The 24,850-nt window shown below is 46.8% G+C and overlaps 1 protein-coding gene across 1 annotated transcript in view; it reads right to left on the reverse strand.

Moving 5' to 3' along the window:
- Window positions 1-150: 150 nt before the first annotated feature.
- Window positions 151-24,850, reverse strand: part of anos1 (anosmin 1) — a 193,040-nt gene continuing 168,340 nt past the window's right edge. Inside the window, exons 12-14 of the mRNA XM_078545237.1 lie at window positions 2,525-2,745; window positions 1,375-1,516; window positions 151-1,075 (exon numbers count right to left, since the gene is read on the reverse strand). Of these exons, the coding sequence (XP_078401363.1) occupies window positions 1,023-1,075; window positions 1,375-1,516; window positions 2,525-2,745 (416 nt within the window). The 3' untranslated portion in view covers window positions 151-1,022. The remainder of the gene's footprint in view (window positions 1,076-1,374; window positions 1,517-2,524; window positions 2,746-24,850) is intronic.

Here is a 24,850-nt window from a genome sequence, read left to right on the forward strand (position 1 = left end):
ATCCTTCTCACTCATAGGCACAGTAATCTTGCCAACAAACTCAATACATATCTATAAAACATCAATATACAAAGTACTCCAGGAACAGAATGTATCTGAATTAATCTGATTAAAAAACTACAGAGTTCCACTCACAGACATTTGTCCATGTACATGTTTAGGGGAGTTCTTTAATACTTCGACAGTATGTACAAAGTCTAACATGTAAATATTGGGGTAATGTAACTTACAACAAACTCTATTTACAATTCCATTTTTACAAAATGTCTTTACAGGAGGTTCATTATCTCAAAGACGACAGAGGTACACTAAATGGACCAAAAATGGTGTTATACAATAATAAATATTGATCTAAAAATGAATGCAATGAGGAACATGATTTCTACAACCAGTTCAGTAATAGACAAAACAGTACAGGTATTTCCACACTACATTATCATTCCAATATTAAAAAGTAAATAATTTGTACATATAGACTTTGTTAATTATTCTGTAAACTGTATCATGTTAATATATTCAGCAGAGGTAAGATAGACATAGGACTCATGCCTATATGGAACACTGACAGGTCTACCATGCAACCATATTTTGCCAACATCTGATAAGATTCATTTACATTTATAATTTAATAACTTTATTACATGCATTAGATTAATTAACTGACATAATTCTCATTCCCAGTTAAAATATTCAGATTCTAGTCACATTTTCCTAGCTGTCTGTCAATCACAGGTATCCACAGGAAATATGTAAATGTTGCATATATCAGGATCAGCACATTCAACAAAACAGGTTAATAAATAGCACAATTTCAAAGCCACCCTTTGAAGATACAATACGGTGATGGTAACACTGAAGAGATTACAATTTTTATGGCACTGGTTTGATCATCTAATTTTAAAAGGGGTGCTCAAGGGAGACATTCTTCTGCCTTCTTTTCTATTGAGGAGAGATGAGTCTTTTTTTTATTCTTGTCACATCAACAATCCTTAATCGTCTTTTGTAACGTAATTATAATTGTTTCAGTCTTTTACTGATACTGGTTTTTGCTGCTGATGATGTTTCAGCTTGGGGTCTAAAGTAAAACAGATAAGAGTCAGTCATGCATAAACACCATACAGACATAATACTAAAGTCACATCACTTTACCAGTGACAAGCAATGAGATCAACAGGTAAAGACTGGAGAAACAGAGTTGCCAGGGGACTATGAGTGCTAAACAATTTACTAATAAATGTTACTATTATTAAGATAAATTCTGACAATTTCATCAACTGTAATCATTTCCTCCTGCATTCCAAGTATTGACAAGATTAAAATCTATGACGTATGATTCTCTACCACAGTTAAGATGGTGCAGGCACTGCCGCTTACTGTATAAGAGGGATGAGGATAAGCTAGGTGTCTGGAATGTTTTGACAGTTGCTGGTCCCTCTCCAGCTGTAGTCAGCAGTTGTACCTCCAACCTGTAACACGTTGATGGCCTCAGATTAGACACAATGAGCGAGTGGTGGTCCTGAATAAGAAAAACACAATATTTCAGTATTTTAATGTTTATCGTACTCTTGTTCTAAATGTAGAATCTACTTGGCTATATAAAACAAGTCAGATCAATACAGAATTCCCTATTGTGGATTAACAAAAAATAACTTAATTGAGGCCACTAGGACACGAGGACACCAGGACCAGATGTACTAAGTGGCATCATTAATGGAGCTTGATAGGAGAATCAAGAAAGTAACCTCAAAGATCAGTACAATTTCGTATATTTTAAAATAAAGCACCTAAATATATTAAAATGGAACAGTTCTGTGGCTATGCCGATATTTACTGTAAATCACTCGTGGCGGTGTATTTACATAGTGGCGTTTGTTTTTCGATTCACCATTTTATTGTGGATTTTTACAGTGCTAAAGTACAAAGGTACAGATAGAAACATCCATTTTATGTTGTATGCTGGGGCTTTCACATCACATTTATTTCCACGTGATCCTTATTATTTTGCAAGAAGAAATGGCAAAGTCAATTGGGAAAATCCTCATTGGTATTACTACTCTTCAGGCACTACACTTCCATACCACAGGCTCACAAGTTCATTGATATTACTCATTGGTATTACTACTCTTCGAGCACTACACTTCCATACCACAGGCTCATAAGTTCATTGATATTACTCATTGGTATTACTACTCTTCGAGCACTACACTTCCACACCACAGGCTCACAAGTTCATTGATATTACTCATTGGTATTACTACTCTTCGAGCACTACACTTCCATACCACAGGCTCACAAGTCCAACCCAAAAGTTCACTGCCATGAGTGTGTCCAGTTTCCAGTCAAGGTGCCCATGTGATATGACAAAAGGCCCATTCTGCACGAACTTTGATCATGCAGAAGCTGGTAGCAGGTGGCTTCCTGATGCTCTGGCCAGGTAAGGTGCAGGCATCAGGGGCATTCAAAAGGGAAAAGGTATCAAAAAGTTATTTGAGTGACTACAATCAAACGATAGTAATTGGCTTACTGGTGGCAATATTTGCGACTGGGATATAATGCTGTTCGGTAAGCTGTTTTGCCGGCTCTCCGTGGTCACCTCTGCCCATGTAACCTGGAATCCTGTTATCGGCTGATGAAGCTGTGTTTTAAACACTCTCCAGTGGAAGTGTCCCGTAATGTTTCCTGCGTGAATTATGAACGATGCTGACAAATTCTCGGGTTTGACCAGCACTTTAGGGATGGTTGTCACTGTAAAAGAGGAACAAGGGCTACACAATTGTTGACTTTTCGTACTTAAGGCTTTAATGATGCCTAGAACGCCAGCAATAAAATATCTGATGGTTAACAATTTAATGCAAGCTCTGTTAAATCCTAATTGAACTTACTCTATTACTACCAAGGCACAGAAATGGAGCAGACAATACTAGTATCTGTCTTTAACCTAAAGGAAACACATAAGGCTGAATGTTATGGGGTGCCTGACCCCCGCACAACCACCCCACTCCGCCAACCTGCTAAAAGGTTGGGGAGTCGGTGGGGGGAGGGGATGATGAAGGAGCCCCCTCGTGACCCCGACTGCTGGTCTGCAGCAATCTCAACTCTCCCCCAAGGAAGAGCCCCACCAACAGCAACCTGCACAGCTAAAGCTGCGGGGCTTCCTGCATGGCTTCGGCCTTGACCCACCGCAGGCAAAACATCAGCAGTGGCAGGATGAGGTCCTTAAGTGGCCATCAATGGGCCCCCTTTGGGCCTCATTAGGCCCAAGGGCAGGCAGGCTGCCGGACACCCTCCCCCGTAAAGTTTCAGGAAGGTCCGGGTCAGCAGGCAGGAGGCGGGCAAACAACCCACTGGACTTTACAAGCCCCTCCTCGATTTTGAACCCCCGGAGGAGCAGAAGATCCAGCCCATAGTCTGACATTTTTCAGAAGGAGAATATTTTGTGCTCAGATAGGTTTCTCGTTATCAAATCCGGGACATAATACAAAATAGGAATGCAGATGCCTAAACAAACAGTCTAGCTTATATAAACTTTATGGTTCAGCAGAATTTGCTTCTGAAAAACAACAGAGGTATCAAACATATAGGAAACAGAACCCATTTTGTGTGTGCTGTCTGCTATTTAATCTTATCCACAAGTAAGGTTGGCAGCTATCCATGTTTGACTACATGGTCCAATTTTTGGACAGGTTTTCCAGTTGTTATTGTATGTTTTTCCTGGATCATTTTCGTCTGAGAAAATATGAAAATTGGACCAATTTAAACTGTTTCTGTGGCTACAAGATTGACCGGGGCTTCAAAATTAAGCTTTGTGTCATCAATAAGGTCAGGGAAGCAGCCAGTTCCACAAGCTAATAGTTTGTATCTAAAATTGTAAAATCTAATTATGTAAATGGCCACAAACAGCAGCCAAGAAATCCTTACAACAATGAGAGAGGCTGTATTAAAATTAATTTACCCTCATGTTATTAATAAGTATGGTATTCTTGGCTTTATAAATAGAGGTACAGAGCAATAGTTAATGTTGGTAATGGGGGTCTTGCCTGCTGGCTGGAGAGCTGGCCAGAGCCCCGTGTTGCTTCTTTTAGGGAAGGCATGCTGAATTGCCGTATTAAGCTCCATTCAGGCACTTAATGGGACAGCGAGGGGCCTTCCGTGGAATCAGGAGCTGTTCGCCAAGAGCTGCCACCCAATCAGAACCCAGCGTCTCTAATCAATGGCGGCGCGGAGGGGAGGCGGTGGCTGCTGCCGCCATGACAACCACCCGAGGCTCAGTGTCGTCGCTGGATCCCAGAGCACAGGTGAGTGGTGCCGGGATGGGGTTTGCAGGGAAGGTGGGGGGAGGGAGGTCGGCAGCAAGGTCAGGGGATGGCTTTCAGCAGGGCCCTCTTCCCAATGCCGGATCCCTCGATCAGGCACTGAGAACCGTTGAACGAGGGAGCACTCCCCGGGAGAGCAGATTTGCTTGTCGTACATTAATTGCCCACGTAAGAGCCTCAATGGGTGACAGGGGGGACTTATTTGGGGTGGTGGTGATGGGAAGTCGGTGGGGTCCCCACCTTCCACACTCCTGCCTGATGAAATGCCCCCCGCTACCAAGCTCACCATAGGGCAGGGCATTAAATTCCAACCAGAGTATAAAAGCGTAGTAGTTAAGGAGCAGAATTTTTTGTCCCATGGGCAGGCACATGCCCAACCCGAATGGGAGTGAAATATCGCGCGTTGATGTCGGGTGAGCATCCCAATGTCATCACGCAGTCACGCGATATTTCACTCAGCGGGCACATGCGGGTGCCAGAGTGGCGCCCGCCGTTAGTTAAGCGGCCACTTAAGGCCCTTTATCTTGCCCATGCTCATCGCACAGGCAAAACGGGCAGGCGCCAGCCAACATTTTCACAAACCTGATCCAAGGGCAGGATTAAAATGATCATCAGTATTGCCAATGTGAGTAGTGCGCAGTTTTGGAGATAGTTTGCAGCTGTCCAGGGTGCAATCAACTGCACTTGCGGCCATCAAGGCGCCAGCAGGTGAGCCCGGTGCCTTCCTCAACAGGAAGGGCTTCCACTCCATGAACGTACAGATAGTGTGTGATCACAGGATGCTGATTCTATAAGTCTGTGCAAGGTAGCCAGGCAGCTCCCATGATGTCTACATCCTCAGACACTCCCAGATGCCGAGGCTCTTCAGTGCTATAGCCGACTAGATGGATAGCTGCTGGGTGATAGGGCTAACCATTGAAGAGGTGGCTCATGACACCTCTCCGCCACCCACAAACAGAGGCAGAGAAGCATTACAATATGAGTCATGCCTCCACAAGTGTGGTGGTAGAGAGGACCATAGGTCTTCTCAAAATGTCTGGACCGTTCAGGGGGAGCACTACAATACCCCTCAGAGCGGGTATCACTGATAGTAGTCGCATGCTGCGCTCTCCACAATCAGGCGCTGGAAAGGAGGGACCCACTGGAGGAAGAGGATCTTGAGGCAGCTGCACAGGCCACAAATGATGAGTCCAGTAGTGAGCCCAAAGAGGAGCACGGTGAGGAGAACGCTGTGGGCATAGATCCAGACCTCAGTAACCTCCAGGGAGGCAGGGGCACCAGGGACGCCGTAATGCAACGATCCTTCAGCTAGGCCATCAAAGATCAGCTTCAAACGCATGTCAGGGCTACGGCCGCCATCCTGGATGTCTGAAAGGACCCTTTCATTTGAACACAAAGAACACTCAGAGCCTGTGCAATAAAGTTCAGAGGCACATCCAGCATTACATACTGGTGTACCCTGCACCAATAAAAATGTGAAGCATACTCAGGCCATGACGACAAAAACAAAATTTATCTCATTTTGACAACTCCAAACTATTTACATAAACTTCTCTGGTCTTCATTTCCAGACCAGTATAGATAAAGTAAACATATATGAATATAAATTCACTCGTGACCTGTCCCTCTTGTGCTCATGGAGCCTTTAACTTATGCTTGTGAGTGCTACATTTAGGTGCTGTCCCCTCGCTGGGACCGGCATTGGAGACAGCCTGTGACTCTGCTGTCTTGTTGGCCTTGATGACTTTGGCGGTCGTCCTCTGGCCGGTGGACCCTGTGCTGGCCCCGCCTGGGAGGGAGCGGCCGGTGGCATCTCCCCTGTCGCCGCAGCCTCATCAGATGCCACAGCCACTGGCAGAGGGGCGGAGGAGCTGCTGCCCTCATCCAGAGCGCCCTGAGAGGAGCCCACAGAGATGACAGGCAGCTCGTGCGCCAACATGAGGTCGCTGTGGACCTCCCTGCTCGCCATTGATGGACAGGTACCCAGCTGGGATACTGGGTGCCTCATCCATCTCCCACACTGACACTGACTATCGGAAGTTAGTGCCTGTGTAAGGGCTTGCAGGTCCGGGTGCAATCCTAGGGACCCCTGATTCTGTTCCTGGAACTGCCCCTCCATGAGAGTCACCATTTTCTCAATGGAGGAGGCAGTGCGCTCACTCTTGGCAGTCAACGCAGTGCTCACGCTCTGCATGAACTCATCCATCATGGGACCATGGCACGCACACCCTCATGGATCTCCGCACAATTCTCCCGCACATACTGCTGGACGTCCAGCATCTGCCACCTTTTGGACAACTCCAGAGGCTCATCATCTGCCTTCGACTGAGCATCGTCCTAGTCTCCAGCAGCCCTCTGTTTGCCGGCGCCTTGGGCACTCTCCACCTCTACCTGCTCCTCAAGAAGTGCCCTCACCAATGTGCACCTAGATACTAGCCACCACTCTAATGCCCACCAAGGTGCTGGTATCTGCGCTGGTGCCTACTTCAGAGAGCGGATGTGACACAGGTGAAAATGACACCCGGTGGTCCTCCAGTGTCAGGGGTGGCCCTTCGGGGTCTGCAGATCGGACGCCTGTTGGCGAACCTAAAAGGGAGAAGAAGCACATGTCATTAATTAAAGTCATCACACTGTCACCGCGCATGCCAGGCACCCTGGTGAGACAATCACCGTGCCATCGTCTTTCAATGATCAATGGGGACTCTATGTTCGAGGCTCCCATCAATTAAGAGACTACACTAGAATGGTTGCATAATCCGAAAGTCTCACCTTTGTGCACTGCACTCATACTTCTGTCGGGCACACCCACCTCTCTATCCCCGGTTGCATTGGGACCATGCCGGCTCTCCCGCTCCAGGGTGTCCTGCTTGAACCAGGAGAGCAGCAGCAGGTTGGGTTGGCCTCCGCCTGTCCACGACCTCTCGGTTTGGCTATCGCTCATCTTCTCCTGAAAGGACAGAGGATCATTGATTAGTCCACTCTGTACCTGCAGCGCCATTGCAGCCTGGCCAACCCCAGCTGAGGAACATCTCATAGGGCACATCCAAGTCATGGCCCTCGAGCTGCAAGGCACTCAGTCCAAGCAGCCCGGGCTCACCCCCTTGGCCAGCTCTGGCATCACTGACAGTTGGCACTCAGACTCTAACACCCCTGAGGTACATGAGGGGATGACCACACCTTAACACTTCTGCACACTGACCCATGCCAACACAGTACTCACCCATCCTGAGCACAGCAGGTCATTGAAGCGTTTCTGGCACTGCACCCATGTGCATCATGGATGCTCAACAGGGCTGCCACCTCCTCCCATGCCCTCTTGGTGTGTTGCGGTGGCCTCCTCCTCCCACTTCTGGGCACAAGGGTGTCCCTCCTGGCAGCCACCTCCTCCAGGAGGGCAGCGAGGCACACACCATGGGGTTGAGTGCCCACCCAACCTACACTCCCGCCTGGCATTTGCAGATGCACTTGACTCCATCGTTACAATGGCAGACAGACGTCCTTCCCTGGCAGCCTTTCTGGGGCTGCCTGGGCCGTTTTTAAACAGGCCACCAGGTCGCCATTCGACCCAGCGGCCGACGGGCCCCCACCCCCGCCCGGCCCTTCCCAATCAGTGCGGGGTCGAAGTTCAGGCTGGGCGGACCTTAATTGGCTCGCCAGCATGAAACCGCGGTCAGGGCCCGATTGTGGGCGGCGGTAGGTTTCGCAGTCATTACTCAGCTGGGCATTGCGTCCAATTCTGGGACAACATCTTCTCAAGGTCTCTGAGAATGTGCAGAGCAGATTTAACAGAATGGCACCAAGATGAGTGACTTCAGTTATACAGAGAGAGTGCAGAAGGTGGGATTGTTCTGCTTGGGACAGTGAAGGTTAAGGGAGATTTAATAGAGCAAATGGTCACAACCTTATTTACAGGTCTGTTATTCAGTTACCTCCATTGTGATGACTAAGATACTCTTTCAGATTATTGGCAAAGTATATTGAGATGTTGTTGTAGGAATCAGAAATACACAGGACTGAATTTTTCGTTCGTCAGGCGCACATGGTTGGTGGGCCCAGAAACAGACGGGAAATGGGCGACAATCGGCCACCGACTACGATTTCACACTGGCTGACCAATTAATGGCCAGGCAGCGTGAAAGGCGAGCTGAGAAATGCTCAGCGCTGCCGGGGTGGGAGGGCGGGAAGAGTGCGGGCGCCGACCTAACTGAGGGTGCAGGTGAGCGCTTCTAGTGAGCTCCCTGAAGGCGAACAGCGGGCCCCAGGAAGCTGCAGGCCTCCACAGAATAAAGGAAACGGCAAATATGCTGCAAAACATATCCATCCAGCACAGTCAAGCACCCGAAAGCATACCTTATAAATAATAGTCCCCAGATATCTCTTTTTATTTTACTTTCCCACGGAGATTTCACCCCGCCCTGGATCGAGGTTTGAGCAAAAATGGGAATGCCGTCTGGGGGAATGGCCCGTCCGCCAGCCGCAAATGTGGACAGGTCACGTCAAATCGCTGTTAATTGCATCGTTAATGGGCTTCATTGCCCGCTTAATTGTCGGTGGACGTACTTCCAATTGCCGCGGCGCCTGCCGAGTGAAATGTCGTGCAAGTGTGCACGGTGATGTCAGGACGCTCGCCCAACATCATGTCGCTCTACTTCACACCCGCTCGGGTCGGGCATCTGCCCGCCTGCCCGCCAGTGGGATGTAAAACTCTGGCCATAGAGAAAGGTCCAGATGAACCAAGTGCATAATCTACCACAAATGAGTCACAGGTAGGTCCTGGGTAATCAGGTCCGCGTGGGGAATTTTCTGTATTTATACTGTGTCCGCTGGCAGATTTTTAAACCAAGTTTTTGACATTTCAAATTCCTGTTTATATTTGAAAATTGCTCCTGAAAGAGCAGATTCCGGATGACACTCTTAGACATGCATCATCGTGTTATTGGGCCTTAATTAGACTTTGTGTTATATATGCGCCATCACGATATCCCAGGTAAACTTGTCATCGTATCCAATATAATATCTCAAAAATGGTGTAGGACAATTCTCCCAACAGGAAAAATTATAAACGTTGGGAGGAAATGCTAATCATCAATCTTACTCTTTTCGTAAGAAAGCTTCATTGGTGAAGTTCAAACTTACTTTGTAGTTTTTATTTGTTTTTTCCATTTTAAGCTATGTTAAAGATTGTTCTCCCACTCTCATGACCGCTTCATATCATGTGCACTTCCCTTGGCTGAAATGTAAGCAGGTGACCAGTTCCCAGCTGGCTGCCCATGTAAATTTTGAACTGTTCTCCAAGACGTTTCTTAAAAATTCGTTCATGGGATGTGGGTGTCGCTGGCTAGGCCAGCATTTATTTATTTATTGCCCATTCCTAATTGCCATTGTTCAGAGGGCATTTAAGAGTCAACCACATTGCTTTGGGTCTGCAAGTGCTTCGAAATTTTCGACCCCCGGAGAGTTATGGCCGCTCAGTTGAACGGTTGCTAAATTTGCCGATGACACATAGATGGGTAGGAAAGTAAGTTGTGAAGAGGACATAAGGAGTCTGCAAAGCGATATGGACAGGTTAGGTCAGTGGGCAGAAATTTGGCAAATGGAGTGCAATGTGGGAAAATGTGAACTTATCCACTTGGGTAGGGACATTAGAAAAGCAGCATATTGGGCCTGAACATCCTTGGAGTGGCAGTCAGTGTTGGATTGACCAGTTTCTTACCTGGTTTATTTCCCAGCCTCTCAGGTGTCAGGCCTCAGGCGTGGCAGGTTGGGCCTCAAAGGCAGAGGGTGCAGGTGAGAGCTGGTCTCAGGGTGGGCAGTGGGGGTGGCGGTGGTGGTGAGTGGGGTGGTGAGTGGGGGCAGGAGTCCCATGTGGGTGCGGGGAATCCCATGAGGGGGTATTCAGGGGGTGGCGGGAGACCTCTGGGGGTGGGGTAGTCCCACTGGGGGTGGGAGGGTAGCCGGGGAGTGCCTGAGGGTCAGGGGGTGCAAGAGTACCGTGGGGAGTGTGGTCAAGTTGGGGGGGAGACCCCTGGGGGGTTGGGGTGGGTGGGTCCCATGATGGGGGGTAGTCATGGGAGGGATTGGGGGGTGTCGGGGTCAGTCCCATGAGGGGTCAGTCTGGGTGTGTAAAATAGCTACCTAGAAGTTAGAAGTGGTTTTAATCCTTCTAACTTTTTCTGGGTAACTATTGGTGTAACCCAGTCAGAACCATCCAAAGCTTATGATTTAAATCGCACTTTCGAATGGTTCCCTCTGTAGGGCAGTTGCTCAGGGGATATTTGCACTTCTGGGCAATTGCCATCAACGCCTTACCTGGGAACTTCCAAAGGGGATTCCCCAGCACATCTTTGGGATACCCCCCCCCCTCCAATCTGACATTGGGTAGCTCAGAAGTTATGGCCCATTATTTAAATGGAGAGAGATTACAGAGGTACAGAGGGATTTGGGTGTCCTGGTACATGAAACACAAAGATTGGTGTGCAGATACAGCAAGTGATTAGGAAAGCAAATGGAATGCTGTCATTTATTGCAAGGGGAATGGAATATAAAAGTGGGGATGCTTTGCTACAGCTGTGTAGGGCATTGGTGAGACCACATCTGGAGTACTGTGCACAGTTTTGGCCTCTTTATTTAACAAAGGTTATAAATGGGTTAGAGGCAGTTCAGAGAAGGTTCACTTGATTGATACCTGAGATGGCGGGGGTTATCTTAATGAAGAACGGTTGGACAGGCTTGGCCTATTAGGGTTTAGATGATTGAGAGGTGATCTTATTGAAACATATAAGATCCTGAGGGGACTTGACAGGGTGGATGCTGAAAGGATGTTTCTCCTTGTGGGAGAGACTAGAACTAGAGGACACAATTTTTTAAAAGGGGTTGCCGATTTAAGATGGACATGAGGAGAACTCTTTTCTCCCAGAGGGTCATGAATTTTGGAACTTTCTTCTCCAGAGAGCGGTTGAGGCGGGGTCATTGAATATTTTTAAGGCAGAGGTAGATAAATTCTTGACTAACATGGGTTATCGGGGGTAGGCGGAATGTGGAGTTGAGGTTACAATCAGATCAACCATGATCTTATTAAATGGCAGAGCAGGCTCGAATGGACCAAGTGGCCTACTGCTGTTCCTAATTTGTATGTTCGTATGTTCAAAACCGAGGTCAATGGATTTTTGGATACTAAACGATTTAAGGGATGTGGGGATAGAGCTGGCACATAAGAACCTACATAAGAAATAGGAGCAGGACATGGCCATTTGGTTCTTCAAGCCTGCTCCAACATTCATTAAGATCATGACTGATCTTCTGCCTCAACTCCACCTTCCCACATTATCCCCATACCCCTTAATGGCTTTGTATCCTAAAATCTATTGATCTCTGTCTTGAATATACTTAACAACTAAAACTCTCACAGCTCTCTAAGGTAGAGAATTCTAAAGATTCACAATCTTCTTGATAAAGAAATTTCTCCTCATCTCAGTCACAAATGGTCGACCCCTTATTCTGAGACAGTGACCTGCTTGCTCTAGACTTCCCAGCCAGGGGAGCATCCCTGCAGCATCCACTCTGTCAAGTCCCTTAAAAATTTTATACGTTTCAATCAGATCAGTTCTCATTCCTTTAAATTCTCAGCAACATAGGGGAGAATTTTGCCGTTGGCGGGCGGGCTCGACGGGGGCGGGCAGGGGTGGTTGGGAAGCTGACCGCCGCCCGCGATCGGCACCGGACCGTGACTTCATGCTGGTGGGCCAATGAAGGCCCGCCCAGCGTGAAACACGAGCGGCAACGCTCAGCATTGCTTGTGTGGGCGGAGGAGGGGAGGGAATGCGAGCGGGCCGAGCATGAACTTCACGCATGCGCGTGGGTGAGCGCTTCATAATCTCCCTGAGGCACAGAGCTATCCCAGGGAGATGAAACGTTGTTCAATAAAGAAAATAAAAATGTAATGAAACATGTCCCCTCATGTGACTCTGTCACATGAGCAGGAACATGTTATTAATTTGATTGCAAAACTTCTATTTTATTTTTATTTGCTTTCGGAAACCTCATCCCACCCGTGGATGAGGTTTCCAAAAAGATGCAGGCCGCTTGGCCTTTTCACCTGCCCGCCAACCGTTAGGTTGGACAGGCAACAAAAGTGTTTAGGTTCATTGATTATTTAATGGCCTTAACAGGCCTTTTAATTGTCGGCGGGCGTGCTGCCAACTCCAGCGTGTGCCTGCCGACCGAACTATCGCGCGACTGCGTGGTGACGCTGGCACGCTCAGTCGACATCAACAAGCGCCATTTCTCGCTCGAGCGGGTCGGGCACACGCCCGCCCGCTGAGCGAAAATTTCTGCCCATAGGCTTAGTCTACACAATCTCTCTCCATAGGACAATCCCCTCATCCCAGGAGTTAGTCCAGTGACACTTGCCTCTAAACTAAGTATATCCTTCTTTAGGTAAGCAGACCAAAACTGTACACAATCTGCCAGTTGTGGTCTCACACCTATTGTATTAAGACTTCTTCACATTTATACTCCAATCCCTTTTATTTACTTTCCTAATTGCTTGCTGTACCTTCTTGTCAGCTTTCTGTGATTTGTGTATCAGGACACCCAGTTTCCTGCGAATACCAACATTTCCCAGTCTCTCGCCATTTAAAAAAAAAATTCTGCCTTTTTATATATTTCCTTCAAAATTGGATAACTTCAAACTTCCCCCATTATATCCCATCTGTCATGTTCTTGTCTGCTCACTTAATCTGCCTCAGACATGCCGACTCTCGCAGTGAAGTTATGAGAGGCGCGTTTCTTATTAAAATTAAACATCTCCTCTGAGAGGGTTCTATGATTTTTCACAGGCTGCTACATCCTTGGGGAACATGTTTTCTAAACTGCACCAATTTGAAGAATTGCTTACAGGTAGGAGACTTCATAGAGGATATTTATTTAACTTCTGAAGGCAGCACTTTAAATTGAAAAGCATTTCCCAGCATTTATTGTTCCGTTGCTGGTCAGGGAGCAGGGTCGGGACCAGGTTGCTGACTCTCTGTAACCAAGGGCAGGATTTTCGGGTTGTCGAGTGGGCCCGGCGGGCGGGCCTGCGATCAGCCTCCGACCCACATTTCACGCCGACTGGCCGATTGACAGCCAGCCAGCGTCAAAGTCGCGCTGAGAAGCTCAGCGCTGCCGATGTGGGGGCGGGAGGAGGGCGAGTGCAAAAGTCTGCGTATGCGCGGGAGAGCGCCGCACTGAAAGCTCCCTGAAGGCGCAGAGCTGAAGAATTTTAAGATCAAAAATAAAGATTTTGAAAATCTGAAAAAAATGTCCCTACATAGGACTCACTCACATGAACGGAAACATAATAAAAATTATGTCAAATCATTTTTAAAATTAATGCTGGAAACCTCATCCCGCCCGTGGGTGAGGCTTCCTCCAAGATGCAAAGACTGCCTGGCCGATTCGCCCACCTGCCAACCGTAAGGTTGGACGGGCAGCAAAAAAATCGCTGCTAGTTAATACTTGAATGGCCTTAACAATGCCTCTTAATTATCGGCGGGCGCGCTGCCGATTCTTGTGTGTGCTCGCCGACCGAAATGTCGTGCGAGCGCGCAATGACGTCGGGACGCTCGCCTGACATCATCGCACGCTATTTCACACTTGGGCGTGTCAGGCACTCACCCACACGCCAAGCGGAAAATCCTGCCCCAAGTCGCCAATCAGCAGACTAGGCCCAGAATCTGAAGGACAAAAGCAAAAAAACTACGGATGCTGGAAATCCAAAACAAAAACAAAAATACCTGGAAAAACTCAGCAGGTCTGGCAGCATCTGCGGTGAGGAGCACAGTTAACATTCCGAGCACGAATAACCCTTCAACAGGACTAAGTAAAAATAGAAGAGAGGTGAAATATAAGCTGGTTTAACGGGGGGTGGGACAAGTAGAGCTGGATAGAGGGCCAGCGATAGGTGGAGATAACCAAAAGATGTCATAGACAAAAGGACAAAGAGGTGTTGAAGGTGGTGATATTATCTAAAGGAATGTGCAAATTAAGGGTAGAAAGCAGGACAAGCAAGGTACAGATAGCCCTAGTGTGGGGTGGGGTGGGGAGAAGGGATTGAAATAGGCTAAAAGGTAGAGATAAAAGGTAGAGATTGTTTTATCTCTACCTATTAGCCTATTTCGATCCCTTCCCCCCCACCCCACCCCCACTAGGGCTATCTGTACCTTGCTTGTCCTGCTTTCTACCCTTAATTAGCACATTCCTTAGCTAATATCACCACCTTCAACACCTCTTTGTCCTTTTGTCTATGACATTTTTTGGTTATTTCCACCTATCACTGGCCCTCTATCCAGCTCTACTTGTCCCACCCCCCCTTAAACCAGCTTATATTTCACCTCTCTTCTATTTTTACTTAGTTCTGTTGAAGAGTCATACGGACTCGAAACGTTAACTGTGTTCCTCTCCGCAGATGCTGCCAGACCTGCTGAGTTTTTCCAGGTATTTTTATTTTTATTTTTGTTTAGGATTTTCCTTATGTTGTCTCTGAATCTTTTGCCAATCGTCTTAAATCTGTGTGCTCTCTTTATCAACTCTTTAGCCATTGGAAACAGTTTCTCTTTATTTGCTTTATCTAAACTCTTAATGATTTTAAATCTATTAAATCTCAGGGCCTTCTCTTTTTCTTGTACATTCATGGGGATGTGGGCACAACTGGCATTTGTTGCCCACCTCCGCCCTCAGAGCAGTTGAGAGTAAACCACATTGTTGTGCGTCTGGAGTCACAGGTAGCTAAGATAATGGTGTTAAATCATTTTTGGGACATCCATTACTGCGGTCAGGTAAAGACAGCAGATTTCCATCCCTAAAGGACAACTGTGAATCAGATGGGTTTTTTATGACAACCAATGATCATTTTGGGGTTACTATTACTGATACTAGCTTTCAATTCCAGATTTTGTTTTAATTGGACTTAAATTCCACCAGCTGCCATGATTTAAACCCACGTCTCCAGCCTGGGCCTCTGAAGTATTAGTCTAGTAACATTACCACTGTACTACCTCTGCTATTAGAAGTTGAGGTAGGAGAACAACCATAATCCCACTGAATGGTGGAGCAGGCTCAAAGGGCCATATGATCTCGCCTTCCCCTATTTCTTATGTTCCTACATTCTTACGAGTATCCTGGATCGACTGTCTGTCTATTGTTTATTCTTGCTGCTCCGAGTTATTACCCAGTCTTGGCATCCCTCTGATGACATGTCTAAGATGGCAGAACTGTGCTCCATGATCCCAGCAGTCTTGTTAAAGTTCAAACTCAAACTCTTAACTTGCTGCATTTTAACAAACAGCAGCCAACTAAAATGAGCAATGGCTTCCTGTGGAGCCACAACACTTAGGAGGCTAAATTGGACAAGGCAGGTATTTTAGTGCCGCTCCTGTTGATTGCAATGCAGGCAAAATGCTAACTTCGTATTGTCTGCTGATTTGAACTCTGTATCCAGCCAGTGCTAACCTTGCCTGGCTGCATCAGCAGGTTGCCAACATCATGAGTGGACACCACTTAAGGTCAGTGTGCACTGCTAAAAGCAGTGCATTGTGGCTGAAGCAGATGCTGGGAGTCACAGTTGAAGGGAATTTGATCTGGGAAAGAATGAGGAATGGCACAACAGGGGAAAGCGTGAGCTTCAAAAGCTTTTCAGACTGGAGGTCTTGGTGGAGGAGGTGGAAAGGAGATGGGATATCCTGTATCCATGGAGTGGGTGGTGGGGGGTGGGGGTGGAAGGAGGCCATCCAGACATATAGTCAAAAGGTTGTTGGAGCAGTTAGAGGTGGGGGTCAAGGCCAGGATTCAAACCCTGAGGACCTGGATGCAGTGTCAGAAGAATTTCAATGACTCACACGAGTGCTCAAGGTCAGTGAATGTATCTTCAAATGCCATATCCACCAACTGTACCACTAACCTCAGCCACTGCTCAAATCACCATACCCCCGTTACTCACCTACCAATAATTTCTATTAATCAGGACTCATACCTGACATTCAATGCTTCAACTGACTTTCACATGCTTAACATTACTGCAAGCCTCATTCCCACATTTCACAGCTTGTACTCAGTCAGCTGTTAACAACCTCAATAGCCACTTCAGCCAAACAGATTGTGCAACCCTCGCCAATACATTTCCCCTCTCTCTTGCAGTAATGGTTAACTGGGGACAGCAGGAGCCAAAAAGATGGGGACAGACATGGCTGCATATCCTAAACCCGATGGAGATGGTATTGGCTATTTTTGGGATGCCCATTGCTGAGGCCGAGGCCAGCAGTGGGACTAAAACCATTGAAGATGACAGTATCTTCATACCTGATCCTTTTTCCCACATCCCACTTATCCGTCACCCCAACCTCTCTTCTGATTTACAAGCTGCAGAGAGTGTCAGCATACAGCACTTACATTCCCCCTTCCCCACACGACAAACTCTTGTTCCTTTTCTTTTTCAGACACCCAAGAGGTGCAACCTGGCCGGGCAGTGAAGGACCACTAAGAAGAGAGTGATGATGAAGATAAAGGCTTGTTTCACACTCAGCCACAAACTCACAAACTGATACCAAACATAAGGGCAAAGTTTTCCCCCGTTGGGGGGGAAGTGCAGGAGCGGGCGTGGGCAGGCGCGCCTCCGCACTGCCATTTTATGTGGGAGGACCAATTAAGGCCCGCCTAGTGTGACATCCGCCAGGAAGCACTATGCACTCCGTGCGCATGGTCGGGGGGGGGGGGAGTGGGGAATGGCAAATGCGGAAGTGCGCTCATTCGCACATGCGCGTGAAGGACTGCTCCGATCTCCCCGAGACTCAGTGCTGCCTCAGGGAAATCGGTTACCAAAGGGAAAAAGCTTTTGTTTCGAAAATTTCATTTGCCATCCATGTCCCCTCATGTGACAATGTCACATGAATTGGGACATGGACATTACTTTAAGTAAAAGTGAATGTTAATTTTTTAATTCAGTCATGCAAGCTCATCCCGCCCGTGGATGAGGTTTTATGCTTTTTCAGGTGGCCGCCAGCACTCCCGACCTGCCCGCCAACCTTAAGGTTGGACGGGCAGGTCCATTAATGATGTTAATTACTTTCCCAATGGCCTCAATAAACCGCTGACAGGTCAGCAGACGCACAGCTGATTCGGCTGCACCCCCGCCGACCTGAAAATGCAAATGATGTGGGAAGACGTCGGGAGTTCCGCCCAACGTCATTCTACGTGTCGGCGAGCGGGCCCCACCCCCGTTCGCTGACGGGAAAATTCTTGCCATAACTTAGGGAATAGATTAGAGGTGGAGCTTCACCTGATGAGACATTGGGCACTGCAGCCAGGGCGGGGGGGGGAAAGAATAGGGCAGGTGCCAGTTTGCCTGAGGGCAAGGATGCACATGAGTTCTGATGTGATACATGCTACAGTTGGCATGTGGCACCTGCAAAGTGGTGTGCCTGCAGTCAACGGTGCTGTGCACCATGGAGAAAGCAGAAATCCTCGAAAAACTGCCTGTTCCACCTATTTATCCCTGGCAAGAGAGAATTAAATGTAGTTAGTTATCTTTGAATAGGGAGCTTCAGTGACCTCTCTTACATAACAATGGACAGCAAACTGCAACTACCTGCAACTCCAGCCTGGAAGGAATCAGATGCCTAAAAGTTTATTGCCACAGTCACCTTCACAGATACTGACAACGTGGTTCTTTCCCTGCTCTGAGGATGCAGTTTTGGTGAAAGCAGTTGGCAGATTTCAGTGAGGACATCCTCACTGAAGTACAGCTGTCTCATAAATGCAATGACCTCCAGGTAGGAGGATTGACCCTTGAATAACCTGGGTGGATATGACCTCCTGCTGAGACCCCTTCTCCTCTTCCTCCTCCTTCCAGGAGCTTGGTCTGCTCTGTGTCATCTCTGCTGATTCTTCAAGTCAAACGATATTCCAAGGAGAATACCTGCTAAGTACACACACATCTGGGAGTAACTGGTTTGTGCAGGAGTTCGAATTCAGGAAAAAGTTCTTCAACACCTGCCACACTGCTCCCTGTAGACTTATGCCACTTAAAATAACTTTAGAAATCACCAAACATTTCCAGAATCATCGAAACAGCCAGAGGAATTTGATCAGCAACAAACCTGAAATTAGCCGGTGATCGCTGATGATCCCTTTAAATAGTGCTGGTGGGAGGAGGGGTCATCCTTTTGCTGAATGCACATTCACCTGTGCAAGATGAAGAGAGGGCATTGGCTAGAGCATTGAGCTCCATTGAGCCGGTGTCCAGTTTGCATGGTCTGCCTGCTCTGCATGCATCCAGCAGACAGTCACCACACAAGGACTAACGTCCACACCAACACGCCGTCTGGTGTAACTCGCCACACCAGTGTGTGCTTTTGCCACAGATGCCATTTTGGGGCACTAAGTAAATTTGTAGCAACATAAATGGACAGTAGTGAGCCAAATTTCTCTCTCTCAACCTTGGGAATATGCGCTAAAACATATAAAATCAAATTGGGTTGAACCAGGCCTGTACAATCCATTGTATGCCATGTTTATATAGGACATGAATTTTCCAGTTCTGATAACTTTACACATAAAAGAGTACTTAGATAGAAATTGGCAATGGCAAACCCTTTAACCCTTATCCAACAAGTTTAGTGCAGTTGGGGTGGACTGATATGTATGATTTATCATCATTTCAGCTTTATCTATAGTATTTGTTCCACTGTACAAATATTAGAGTTTATTTCTTATACATTCTTGTCTGTACAGAGCATGATATGCAAAAGCTGACATTGGTGCATTGATCCCACAAGTTGAGTACCAATGTCAGGCTTTACATGGCGTTCAAATTGCATATGATTTGAGTAAGAGATAGATGATGTTTATGGTCTCTTTTGGCTTCTCCTTGAGAGGATGTTACAGAAAGAATTGCATTCATTTAAAGCTTTTGACATCCTTAGGATATCTGAAAGTGCTTTAGAACTAACAAAGTTCTTTTGAAGTGTGGTCACTTTTGTAGCACAAGGAAACGTAGCAGCCAAGTTGTGCATACCAAGGTCCCACAATGAGGTAAACGGTCAGTTAATATTTTTTGTGGTGGTATGAGTTAGGTAATAAATATTGACCAAATGAGACTCAGTTTAAATGCATTATATATTAAAGGCAGTGCCTCCAACAGTGCAGCACTACACTAAACTGCCAGCACAAATCTTTGAAATAGGGATTAAACCCATGGGCCTGAATTTTACCTTTGGCGGGTGAACGCGATCGGTGGGTCCGGGAGCGGCCGGGAAACGAACTGCCGGCCGCGATCGGCCCCCAACCGCGATTTCACGCTAGCTGGTCAATTAATGGCCAGCCAGCGTGAAACGCACGCTGAAAAGCTCAGTGCTGCCAGGGTGGGGACAGGGAGAGGGTGGGCGATTATGTCACCGCGGGCGCGGGTGCGCGATGCGAGACAGCCCGCTGAAGACAGACAGCTGCCTTAGGGAGCTGCAGACCTTAAAATGATGAAATAAAGGTTTAAAAAACTGCCAAAAAATGTCCATGCATCACAATCACCTGAAAATATCCCTCCTAAAAATGCTGCCCACAGATTTTTATTTTACTTCATAACGGAGATTTCATCCCGCCCTTGGATGAGGTTTGATGAGAAATGTAAAGGCCGCCTGGCCAATTCGGCTGTCTGCCAATCATAAGGTCAGAGGGGCCACAAGAAATCGGAGACAATTGCGCCGTTAATGAGTTTAATTGCCCTCTTAATTGTCGGCGGGCGCGCTTCCGACTTATGCGAGCGCCCGCCGAGCGAAATATCACGCGAGTGCAGGATGACGTCAGGACACTCACCTGACGTCATCTGCCGTGATTTTACGCTCAATCAGGTCAGGCACACACCCACCCGCAGGACGTAAAATTCTGCCCATGATCTTCCAACTCAAGACACTCTAGCGACAACAGTGCTAGCCATGATGTCAAGGGCAGTCGACCTCACCTCACCTCGGGAGTTCAGCTCTTTTGTTCATGTTTGAACCAAGGCTTTAATGAGGTCAGGAGCTGAGTGGCCCTGGCGGAACCCAAACTGTGTATCAGTAAGCAGGTTATTCCTTAGCAAATGTTGCTTGATAGCACTATTGATGATGCCTTCCATTACTTTCTGATGATCGAGAGTGGTGGGAGTAGTCTATAGGCTCCCTAACAGTAGCTATGCTGTCGGACAGAGAATAAATTAGGAAATAATGAGGGCATGAGAAAAGGCAGTACATTAATCATGGGTGACTGTAATCTCCATGTAGATTGGGAAAATCAAATTGGCAGAGTTAGCCATGAGCAAGAATTCATAGGGCAGAATTTTTCCCCCATTGGGGGGAAGTTTAGGAGTGGGCGCATGGGGGCGCGTCTCCGATCGGCGCCACGATTGGGGGCACGTGTCGCCATTTTACGTGAGCAAGCCAATTAAGGTCCGCCCAGTGTGACGTCTGCAAGGAAGCTCTATGCGCTCCCTGTGCGGGCGGGGGGGGAAATCCCTAAACCGAGAGCGTGCTCTTTCACGCATGCACACGAAAGAGCTCACTCATCTCCCTGAGGCTAAGTGCTGCCTCAGGGAGATCATTGCCAAATTTAAAAATGTTAACAATAGAAAAAAAAAACTCCCCTGACATGTCCCCTCATGTGACACTGCCACATGAGTTGGGACATGTCCATCACTTGCATTAACACTTTTATTAAAAATTTAAAAACCTACATGAAACCTCATCCCGCCCATGGATGAGGGTTCATGCTTTTTCCAATGCCCGCCAGGGCTCCTGGCCTGCCCGCCAACCTTAAGGTTGGACGGGCAGGTCCATTAAGTATTTTAATTACTTTGTCAATGGCCCCAGTTGGCTGCTGACAGGTCGGCGGGTGCACAGCTGATTCTGCTGTGCCCCCGCCCACCTGAAAATTGAAATGAGGCAAGGTGACGTCGGGAGTTTCGCCTGACATCACCGCGTATCATTTTACACGTTGGCAAGCGGGCCCTGCCCCCCTCTTGCCGACCGGGAAATCCTGGCCTTGGAGTGTATTCGGAATAGTTTCCTAGAATAAGATGTTGTGGATCCAATCAGGGATCAGGCTATTTTGGATCTGGTAATGTGTAATGAGGCAGGTTTAATAAATTGCCTCAGAATAAAAGATGCCCTAGGAAACAGTGACATGGTAGAATTTAGCATTCAGATTGAGAGTGAGAAATGTAGTTTGGAAACAACTGTGCTAAACTTAAATAAGGGTAATTACAAAGGAATGAGGGCAGAGTCAACCATGGTTAATCAAGGAAGTTAAGGACAGTATCAAAGTGCAAGAAAAAACATACAATGTGGCAAAGATTAGTGGTAAGCCAGAGGATTGGGAAAATCTTAAAAATCTTAAAAACAACAGACGATGACCAAAAAAAAATAAAGAGGGAGAAAATAAACTTTGAGGGTAAACTAGCAAGTAATATAAAAATGGACAGTAAGAACTTCTTTAAATATATAAAAAGGAAGAGAGAGGCCAAAGTCAATAAAGGCCCCTTTGAGAATGAGGCTGGGGAAATAATAATGGGGAACCAGGAAAAGGCAGAGGAGTTGAATAAATATTTTGTATCAGTCCTCAAGGTAGAAGACACTAATAGCATACCAAAAATACTAAGCAATTATGGGGCAAAAGTGTGGGAGGAAATAAATACAATAACTGTCACTAGAGAAAAAGTACTAGGGAAACTAATGGGGCTAAAGGCCGATAAGTCCCCTGGACCTGATGGGTTGCATCCTAGAATATTAAAGGAAATAGCTGCAGAGAGTAATCTTACAATAATCCTTAGGTTCTGGAGAAGTCCCAGAGGATTGGAAAACTGACAATGTAACACCCTTATTCAAAAAGGGAGGGAGACAAAAAACAGGTAACTATAGGCCAGTTAGCTTAACATCTGTCATTGGGAAAACGTTAGAGTCTATTATAAATGATGTAATAGCAGAGCATTTAGAAATACATAATCTAATCAAGCAGAGTCAGCATGGCTTCATGAAGGGGAAATCACTTCTGACAAATTTATTAGAATTCTTTGAGGAGCTAACAAGCAAGATAGATAAAGGGGAACCAGTAGATGTAATATACTTGGAATTCCAAAAGGTGTTCAATAAGGTACCACACATAAGGCTACTTAATAAGATAAGAGCCCATGTTGTTGGGGTTAGTATATTAGCATGGATAGAGGACTGGCTAACAAATAGAACACAAAGAGTTGGGATACAGGGGGGCATTTTCAGAATGGCAACCTGTATCTAGTGGAGTGCCACAGGGATCAGTGCTGGGGCCACAATTATTTACAATATATATTAATGACTTGGTTGAGGGAAATGAATGTACTATCACCAAGTTTGCGGATGACACAAAAATAGGTGGGAAGGCAAGTGGTGAGGATGAGACAAAGAGTCTACAAAGGGTTATAGACAGGTTAAGTGAGTGGGCAGAAACGTGGCATATAATGTGGGAAAATGTGAGGTTATGTATTTTGGCAGGAAGAATAGAGGAGCTGAATATTGTCTAAATGGAGAAAGACTGCAGAAAGCTGCAGCACAGAGATTTGTAGTCTTCGTGCATGAATCCCAAAAAGCTAGCATACAAGTTCAGCAGGTAATAGGTAAGGCAAATGGAATGTTGGCCTTTATTTCAAAGAGAATGGAGTATAAAAATAGGGAAGTCTTGCTAAAACTATACAAGGCACTAGTTAAATCACACCTAGAATACTGTAAACAGTTTTGGTCCCCTTATCTAAGGAAAGATATACTGGCATTAGAGGCATCCCAGAGAAGGTTCACTTGGTTGATCCCAGGTATGGAGGGATTTTCTCATGAGGAGAAGTTGAGTAGGTTCGGCCTGTACTCATTGGAGTTTAGAAGAATGAGAGGTGACCTTATCGAAACATATAAGATCCTTAGGGGATTTGACAAGGTAGATGCTGAGAGGTTGTTTCCCCTTGTGGGAGAGCCTAGGACCAGAGGGCAAAATCTCAGAGTAAGGGGTCACCCATTTAAAACAGAGATGAGGAGGAATTCCTTCTCTGAGTCTGTAGTGAATCTGTGGAATTCTTTAATGCAGAGGGCTGTAGAGGCTGGGTCGTGAAGTATATGCAAGGCTGAGACAGACAGATTTTCAATCAGTAAGGGAATAAAGGGTTATGGGGAAAAGGTAGGAAAGTGGAGTTGAGGATTATCAGATCAGCCATGATCTCATTGAATGGCGGAGCAGACTCGATGTGCCAAATGGCCTACTTATGCTCCTACATGTTATGGTCTTATAGTAGGCTGATGGGATACTAATTGGCTGGGTTAGATTTGTCCTGCTATCTGCATACTGGACATACCTGGGCAATTTTCCACATAGCCGGGTAGATGCCAGTGTTGTAGCTGTCCTGGAACACAAGCTCGGAGCGCAGCAAGTTCTGGAGCACAAGTCTTCAGTGCTATTGCCGAAATATTGTCAGGGCCCATAGCCTTTGCAGTATACAGTGCCTTCAGCTATTTCTTGATGTCATGTGCAGTGAATCAAATTGGCTGAAGGCTGGCATCAGTGATGCTGGGGACCTCCGGAGGAGGCTGAGATGGATCATCCACTCGGTCCATCTGGCTGAAGATTGCTGTGAATGCTTCAGCCTTATCTTTTGCACTGCTGTGCTGGGCTCCTCCATCGTTGAGGATGGGGATATTTGTGGAGCCTCCTCCTCCAATGGGTTATTTAATTGCCCACTGATATTCACAACTGGATCTGGCAGGATTGCAGAGCTTAGATCTGATCCGTTGGTTGTGGAATCACTTAGCCCTGTCTATTGCTTGCTGCTTATACTCTTTTGCACGCAAGTAGTCCTGTGTCGTAGCTTCATCAGGTTGACAACTCATTTTTAGGTATGCCTGGTGCTGCTCCTGGCATGCCCTCCTGGACTCTTCATTGAACCAGGGCTGATCCTTTGGCTTGATGGTAGTGGTAGAGTGGGGATATGCCAGGCCATGAGATTACAAATTGTGGTTGAGTACAATTCTGCTGCTGCTGATGGTCCACAGCGCCTCATGGATGCCCAGTCTTGAGTTGCTAGATCTGTTCAAAGTATATCCCACTTAGCATGGTGGTAGTGCCACACAACATGATGGAGGGTATCCTCAAGGTGAAGACGGGGCTTCGTCTCCACAAGGGCTGTGCGGTGGTCACCTCTACCGATACTGTCACGGACAAATGCATCTGCGGCAGGCAGGTTGCTCAAGATGGGGTCAAGCATGTTTTTCCCTCTTGTTGGTTCCCTCACCACCTGCTGCAGACCAAGTCTAGCTGCTATGTCCTTTAGGACTGGGCCAGCTCAGTCTGTAATGGTGTTACCGAGCCACTCTTGGTGATGGACATTGAAGTCCCCCACCCAGAGTACATTCTGCACCCTTGCCACCTTCAGTGTTTCCTCCAAGTGCTGTTCAACATGGAGGAGCACTGATTCATCAGCTGAGGGAGGGTGGTAGGTGGTAATCAGCAGGAGGTTTCCT

The sequence above is a fragment of the Cetorhinus maximus genome, chromosome 7 (assembly GCF_964194155.1).
Source record: "Cetorhinus maximus chromosome 7, sCetMax3.hap1.1, whole genome shotgun sequence".
NCBI classification, from domain to species: domain Eukaryota; kingdom Metazoa; phylum Chordata; class Chondrichthyes; order Lamniformes; family Cetorhinidae; genus Cetorhinus; species Cetorhinus maximus.